Consider the following 8,774-nt stretch of genomic DNA (forward strand, 5'->3'; position numbering starts at 1 on the left):
CTGATGCCGTATGTTGTGGGTTCGAATCCGATTGAAAAACTATCCGAATTTTTACCCTGGGTAGGTAACAGTGCTGGTGGACAGAATTGTCCCCGAGGTTATCGTTCGCCCAGTTAAAGCGATGAAATTCGTTTCTTCGCTTCGATAAAGTGTGTATGTGCGATGTATGATAGTGAGCATGCGTGCGTGAGTGCTTCACGAACTCTACAACGTGTTGAGCGGCCTCAGTCAGAAAAATGTAACAACTTAGCCGGCTATTGAACCACTCTTTTTGGGAGTGGAGATTTAGCCGACTGGTTCTGTCTGTGGCCTTTCAGCTAGGCGACTGATGCCGTATGTTGTGGGTTCGAATCCGATTGAAAACTATCCGAATTCTAACAAAGAAATTTTGACTGAACCCTCTGGCCCCATTTAAAAAAGTTAAATATCAAGAAAAAGAGCAAAATTTAACCCTCGGTCAAAATTTCTTGGTGATGACGACAAAACGAAGAGTGTCACTGTCTGTTTTAGAACGAGAGTATCTCATTCGGTGGAGATCGTGATTCAGATTTAGGAATATTTCATTTTTCACCTAAAAAGACCACATATTCTTTGTATTTCCCCCCACACTAGTTGGAAGTTGGTAAACAGTTGTTTCACATTTTACGTTGGATTGAACGCCTGTGTTAGCGAAGATTTTGACCCTTCTTTTGGAGCTGGAGTGTATATGGTGAATAATATCATGTCATTTGCTTCTATTTAGAGCACTATGGGAAACATTTAAATAATTATTATATAATTGTTTTCACTTCGTAAAAAGGGCATGTAAGTCTAACTTTTGATGATTTCTTCGATCTTTTGTCAATCATAATTTTTCTCCTACTCCCAAAGGCACGTTGAGATACACAGTATTCAGCTTGTCAACTCAGTCTATACATACACAGACTGTACATTATTACAGTTGACAATGGAATTTGGGTCCGGACTAAAATTCACAAGTAAACAATAAAAGCGCATTCTACTCATAAAGATGCTATGTTGACAAGCGAAAAAGTGGACGTCTCAACATGCATTTGAGCAGTACAAAATGAACTTGCAATTGACGTACAAAATAAAAGTGACGATAAAATGATTAAATTTTAGAGTTACTTGTCCTTTAATACCCTAGTAACATCTCTGTCATGATACCCATCCAAATTAAACAATACTATATGGTTGGATACTGGTTATAGCGTGAGCTGTTGTTTCTACATTTTGTTGTGACTTTGAATTTCATTTTGATGGTTTCATCTTTTCAACCGTCATTAGATAACCGATGATAATCCAGCAGGCCATAGGGTATACCAGGATTTGAAAGGTCTTTACTATTGCTGTATTTTTGTAAATTTTACAAGTACATGTACTGATACTTTTCTAATTTGGGGTGGAGGGGGTCAGTCAAAATATCTGTGTTAGAGAGGGGAATTTCTCAAATTCATTATGGGTGGCACGGGGTTACTCGAAATTTCGGCGTTTCCGATGACATTCCTCCGACCCCCAGGCCATAAATTATTACGGCTCCCTTAATTCTAATTAATGTAGCCGCTGGTGTCGAACTACATTGATGATGAACACGTCCGCTATTGTCATCTCACACGTAGATTTGCTTGTTTTTCACCTTGTCTTGCTCGTACATATCTTTTAAAGCCATGGCGTTGCTGAAATGAACGTGCAGTCGAGTTGGTCGCGTGCTCTGACGGTCTGGCGTAAGACCAGCGTAACATAAAAATTTTTTCCACATTTTTCTGTTCATCCCGCAGATCCCACCGCGTTCAGTGGCGTCGAAAAACTGCGACGCACCTTGCTCCGCCAACTACTCCGAAGATTCTGCGAGTCCGGACTGTCGTGCGACGGCGACGACGTGACGCTCTCCCCGAACAACCGAAACATTGCCGATCTTGCCCAGGACCTCATCAAAGCCGGCCTGAACCCCAGCGAGTACCGTGGCACCTCAAAACAATGATGTCGCCAACACTGGCTTTTAGTTCTGTAAGCTTAATAATACACAGCTGTGGCTTGGAAATCCTTCGAAACCTTCTTATGAGTTCTGTACTGCCTATTCCCCTTGCCCGATGTAGATGAACTATAGCCAATTTATAAGTACATGATGCCAGCCCGCAAGTAGAACTTTTTACATCGATTAGAACATTTTTGTTGACGTCTCGAAGGGGATATACGCGGCAAAAGTTCATGCTGACGTGAGAGGCTATTTGGGCGCGAGGCGTATTCTCGTTAGTAAATGCACTCTAACGAGAACAGCATCGTCGACAGCCATCACCGACACCATTTTTACTCTCTGCCGCACTCAAATTATCACTCTTTGGAGTCGATTTTCACTCATTCTGTCAACACAGGCAACGTTTAGTTGTCGCAGAAATCGTGAGAAAGCCTGTCTTTTTGAAATCGGAGACCTTCCCTAAGGAGGGTATCATATTAAAGCCTGCGCTATTAGCATGAAGTTTTGTCATTTATATCGAGGCGCATGAGTCAGAAATTTCTATACCCTAGGATAAAAGAAAATGTTTTTCTTTCACAAGTAAGCCACCATTGATTATCTACCTGACGAGAGAACAAATCTTTAATCAAAATATTTTCTCAAGAAAAATTATTTAGAGAGAATTTGACCCCTATCGCTTGTAGTAGTTATTTTTTTGATATGTATCTATGAAATTTCCTGTGCTTTCTATATCGTAGCTTTTCTCGCATTTAGTGAGGTCATTAGTATGTTAGTTAATAGGGACGTTGTCATGGGAACTGTGGGGATTAAAGGGCCAGTGTTTGTCCTGGGTTTTGCGCACTCCGTGTTGTTCTTGAAGTGAAGAAGACAGTTATACACTTGGCATAATTTTTGACTATTTCTTGCTTGAGACTGGGCCACTTTCAGGCGCTTAGATTTATCCAAATTCGAAGGTAAACGGCGTGTTTAATTTGCCCGAGAGTTAAATACTGGGTAAAATTTTTCAAATGTATCTCCTAGTCTCGTGCGAATACTTGCTAAGCCGACTGCACGTGCACGCAAGAAAACTTGTCAAGTGTGACGACAGCATTTTTATGTACATACCTGACAACACACGGTGGTAAGATCGTCGACTGTGTCACAGGTCAACACGACTAGATGTTCTGAGCACTGTAATTTCTTGTAGATTTTCTCTCTAGGTTTTGCCCAACGTTGCCTCATGTACTTCCATCAAGATTTCAAAATGTGTAAGTGCGAAACACGAGCTACTTTATTTTCTTAAAAAGTTGAGCTATTTCTGTCACAGACTTCTTTGGACCCGCATTGTCTGTTTCATCACGTTGCAATGAATGAATTTAATGTAAAGAAAAGTCGCTTTCTTTTTCAGTCAATTGCTGGGCACGACGCAGACGAACAGACTAGCCCTGTCGAAAGTTTTCTCGCATCGCGCACATTTGCACATCGCTGTTAATGATGGCGTGCAACTTGTAATACTCCTCTCTGACGCTCAAAGCAGATCGAGAGTTCAAAGGTTAAAGTTGTCTTTTCAATGACAACAGGTTTAAACCTCATCACAGCCAGGGGCAACTGTACTCTTGGCGCGTAGATGTGTCGGTTGTTATCAAGGTTTCCGTCTATTTTGAATTAACCCCAAGAACATTTCAATCTTGGATCACTCCTAGGTGAGTTCCTTGTCTTTCTGGACTTAGCCATTAAATGTTTAATCTTCAACAGTCTGATTCTCTAGTCGAATATGTCTTTTATTGAAATGATTTGTTTTATTAAAACTATTTTTCAACTTACTGCGGTATTCCCGGTATGTTCCTTCCTCCTCCGCATTCACGAAATAAGTATTTATGCAAATCTACCGTTCTCGGCGCTTGCCGGGTTAACTTACCTTTTCTTTGGAAGTGGGTGGTAGGGTAGTATGCGCCTACAACTTGAAAGATTTCAACTTTTGATAAAACATTTATCAATAACACTTTCAACCAAAGTCTTACTAAATCAAGATTTAAAGTTAGGTGTCACCGTGCAAAGTTTAGTACCGTAGAAACAAATTTCCTTACATTTAGTGATATTTGAAAGTCAAAATGGCCGCCTACCCCGTGTTATTGCTATTGGGAAAAATACTTTCCATTTTCACAAAAATGTGAAGGTAGAAACCATATTTACTTCAAGAGCTTCAAACTGAGCCCCTACAAGTGGCAACTCAGAAAAGTATTGTAAAAATTCGTGGGTGCGAATATTTATTCCCTACTAGGTGAATTCTCCAAATAGGCGAAAGAAATATTAATACTTTTGATGCAGACTTTTCCCAATGGCCGTCTTCATCAGTTTGGCAAGACGTTACTGTCGTTCACGAGGATGTTAAGCTTTTCTACGCTTCCAGAGATCGACTTTGACTGCCCACATAAATCATCCTGCCATTTCGTAATCTTGTCAGACGACAGGAACAAATTTCTTCCCGCCAGATGGTGCCCGTGAGGGCCTCTATATTATTACAAATGTTCTCTTCATTCCCCGTTGGTTTGAAAATTGGCATGGTTCTTAAGTGATGCATTTAGCGCGGGACAACTTGTTGACAGGTTACATAAGTCTCGGCGGAGTATTTTTGTCAAAGTTCTGAAACGACTTAGATTAATTTACTCCAACTCCAAGGCGGCAGCTGGGTACGCGCGTACATTTCTGGATTATTCGGTGGCAGGCTATTTGCAAATGATGGATTGACAGTGAAGTGAGGTTATTCTGGTCGCCATGGTTTTCGGTTTTGATTTCCTCCTTTCACACATGTGTGCCACGTAATACATGACGCAAATTACCGGGCAGTAATTCAGTGAAAAAAATAAACGAACAAAAATTGTTGAGCTGTGATGATACGCTATACATTTGCCATCGCGTACTTGTACATATACCCAAGCTCGGTTAACGCACGATCGATGCGTCATACTTGATTGCGAAACACAGCTGCGCGATCATGGCGGGACTGTGCATGACCAAAGAACCATTCGATTTTGTTCTTGATGGGTGCACTTGCGCATACTTGCTCCGTCGCGTATTTGCCGACCGCGCGGTTCCTCATGATCAGTCCATCCTCGACAACTTTCGCAAACAAAAAATCAAATCAGTAATCACAGATCGCCTCTCTCTCTCTCTCTCTCTCCTCTCTCTCTCTCTCTCTCTCTCTCTCTCTCTCTCTCTCTCTCTCTCTCTCATCTGACCGTCAAGACGTACGTAACTGTATGATTTCTGAACTAATAACTACTGAGGCAAAAATACTCGCGTTTCCTGTAAACTGACAATCCAAGTATTCCAATATCTTTATGGGTAATTACATAATTTGATGAGCCGGGTTTTATAAATTATAACATAGATTACTTAAAGTACATAGTAACAAGTACTTATACGTATTACGTTGCATTTGACGTTATTTATGTTTTTATATTTATACATAGGTATACATATATACCAACACACACACATACAAAGTTTGGTTAAACGTGTGAATGAAAACTATATAATTCTTTGGTAACATATTGAGAAATTCAAGAAAGGAAATGTCCTTGATTCTGGCTCCTCGACGTCCAATCACTTCTGCTTACGTGATCAACTGCTGGGAGGTTAAACAGTCTCACGTTCTGTTTCCTATGACATTGGTTATAATTATGATGGCATGGAAAACGAGGGAAAAGTCCATTATCCGTATCGCATAGCTGTCTGTATAAAATGATACGGACCGTAAACATTTTATCAGGCTTGCGTAGTGGATTTAATTCTTGAAGCGAGGGGTCTGAAAAGCATAATTTATTGGACGATATGATCATAGTTGATAGTTTACTATCCTAAAGTTTTGGACGGGATTTTGACTGTTTCTGCGTGTGTTGCGTCTGAGAGAGCGCGCACTGATAATTTCTAACAGGCAGTTCCACGTCAACCGGGGGAATATACAAGATATTGACCTATCTTGGGGGATGTCTTCACCGAGAGGGAATGACTGGGCCCGGTCAAAGCAAGAACGGGGGATGTTTGACTTGGAACCAACGAGGCCAACACCCTTAGTTGACAAGAACTGACGTGATCTCGCCAGACCTCGCCGGAGCCCGGGGCTGCTTTTTTCAAGCAAAGTGGACAAGAAGTCGGTGCTTGATGAAGTCCGTCGGCCAAACGTGTAACACACATTGCGATAAAGATTTCTTCTCAAGAGCATGCAACAATCGATTTCCATCCACCCTATGTTTATCTCGTGCCGCCAAAGCAATATCAATGCGATTTGTAGTTTGTAGTTTGTCGACATACTTCACGAAAAATGTCGATTATTTTTGTGATGCTGCGGTCTATCAATTATGTATCAGTGCTCCCATGTCTTTCGGTCAACGCAATGAACATGACCTTGAAGGTTTTGTGAATAAAAGTCTTATGGTTGATTTCTCCTTGACAGGGATGGTGACATGGCCAATCAAATTAGCTACTAATTTTTTCCGTCGTCAGGGTCAGAACATAGGAAGGTGGTTAGAATGAAAGGATGTAAATTTTATCCATTCCCCCCCAAAAAACTGACATTTTAAGGAGTAAGCAATACGTCCATACTTTTGCCGAGAATTCTGTATTTTTTAATGTGAATATTTTATTACAAAGTAAGGCTACAGGGGTTTTTCAAAGTTTTTGCCTTATATATATATATTTTTTTTTTGAAATTACCGACCCCTTCAAAATTCCTCAGTCCACGACGCAGGACATGCCAAGATCAGCGGTCATCAAATTAATTGCTACACTTTTCCTGCGAGGGTTTTTCTCAAACGGCTTTACTTCACGGAGACACTTGCTGATCAAAAAAGTCCCTCGACATTACTAAGAGGTTGTCCTTGTGAATTAAATCAGTTAGCGCCTTTGTGCTCCTTGACTTTGTACTTGATTCTGGTTTTGACTTCACTAGAATAAATGTACTTGTAAGACTTCCAAACAGCTTTTAGAACACAGGGTTCAACAGTACCGTGACTTGATTGACCCGATCGAGTTGTGGTTCCACTAAACCCTCAAAGCTTATCTTTTTCCAGCGCAGTTAGTGCGCCACAATACACACTATCAGTGAATAACTTGTAAGAAACTGATACAAAGGTTCATTTTTTTCGCCCAGGGTTACATTTTAAATGTTATTTGCGAATCAAACGTTTCCCTACAGGTTCGTATCTTTTCTAAGTCGACTGCTTTGACTTTGATTCGTGTCTAACGGATTTTTTTATCCGCAAACTTTAAGACATGAGTGCGGTCCGTTTCCAAGAAATAATTGCCAGTCGTAATATCAAAGGCACCATCTTCTCCACACAATGACGACGCATAAATTATGTATTATGAATCTCCAACTACAAGATATGTTTTTATCTATCCGAGGCAGTCGTGATAATTTTTTTCGTGGGTAGATATTTCCCCCGGATATTGCCTAAGCAAAAATATTTTGGCTCGTGAGGAAATATCAAGATCTGTCAGTGAACGTGATCGTGTTGACGGTGGTGGAGTTCAAGGTCATTAAAGGCACAACGTCTCTTTCATGTCTATCTGTTGATATTATTTTAGTTATTGTTGATAAGGTAGCATGCGTCTCGAAAGTAAAAGACTTAAACTTTTGGGCAAACTTTCCTTAAAGAATAGTTTAACCATTGTCTTTCAAAATCAAGAATAAAAATTGTGGGTCACCCTGCAAATTTTGTACTAGAGAAACAAATTACTCAAGATTTACAGATATTTAAAATTCAAAATGGCCGCCATCCCTGTGTTAACTCTATGGGGAAAATTGAAATTTGGGATTGTCGAAAAATTAAGACGGTCAAAAGTTTTCTTACACCAAGGGCTTTAAAATGAACCCTCACAAATGGTAGATCAGAACAGAATTGTAAAAGTTTGAGTGTCCAAATATCTGTCCCCGAGGCGCGTTCTACCTTAATGTGAGCAAACACACGTGCTGTCTGCTCAGTGAATCATGCTGAATTGTCAGTCATCAGATCTCTACTCCCTGCCAGTCTGTAGATATATGCTTTCGATGACATCATTCATGATATATAATAGAAATTGAGGCATCAGCATTTTAAAATATTTGGCGTGTACGCAAGGCAAGGTGTTGAGAGCTCCGATGATTAATAATTCAACGTGTTTTAGTAAGCAGAACAACATTAATAATTCACCACATGAAACAAACAATACCAGAAATGGGTTGAAAAGATAGCGACTCTGTCCCTTTAATGGTTTGCCAACCAGAAGTGAAACAAAATGTAAATTTAATTAATTTCACGCTAAACCGAATAAAAACTTTGTCACACATCTCAAATGCATTGATAATCTTGTACCGTTCACAGAATTAATACTGAATTAATGACTTCATTTTCAGAAATAAGAAAAATGGATATTTGATTTCACCGAGTATTCAAAATCTTGATGTGAACAACTGTACTAACCTTTAGTATTAAGTCGACGGTCGATATTGTACACCTGGATTTAGAAACATTTGGAAGTCGATACCATCGGAATAATAGACAGTGTACAATCAATTTTAAGAATGAATAGTTTGTTCATAGATTACCTGTAATAGTGATAAAAATAGCACAAAAGTATGTTTGCTATTTATAGCTCTCTTTTGTGGCGCGTTTCATATACGTTTCTTTATGTGAGGTACGCGGACTTTCGTCGGAACTCCGCTCAAGGTCGCTTAGGACCCCTACGACCGATGTATCCAAGGTACATTGGCGATTGGTGAAAGTTACATGTTTGTCAAAATGTACATCGTACAGTTTAAATGTTGGGTCTATGTTGA

At 39.9% G+C, this 8,774-nt stretch overlaps 1 protein-coding gene across 2 annotated transcripts in view; it reads left to right on the top strand.

The window, feature by feature from the left end:
• Positions 1 to 3,777, top strand: part of LOC139133198 (uncharacterized) — a 126,257-nt gene extending 122,480 nt beyond the window's left edge. For both annotated transcript variants that reach the window (XM_070699647.1, XM_070699638.1), the window contains exon 4: positions 1,779 to 3,777. In XM_070699647.1, the coding sequence (XP_070555748.1) occupies positions 1,779 to 1,981 (203 nt within the window). In that variant the 3' untranslated portion in view covers positions 1,982 to 3,777. The remainder of the gene's footprint in view (positions 1 to 1,778) is intronic.
• Positions 3,778 to 8,774: the final 4,997 nt, after the last annotated feature.

This window comes from Ptychodera flava, chromosome 1 (assembly GCF_041260155.1).
Source record: "Ptychodera flava strain L36383 chromosome 1, AS_Pfla_20210202, whole genome shotgun sequence".
NCBI lineage: Eukaryota > Metazoa > Hemichordata > Enteropneusta > Ptychoderidae > Ptychodera > Ptychodera flava.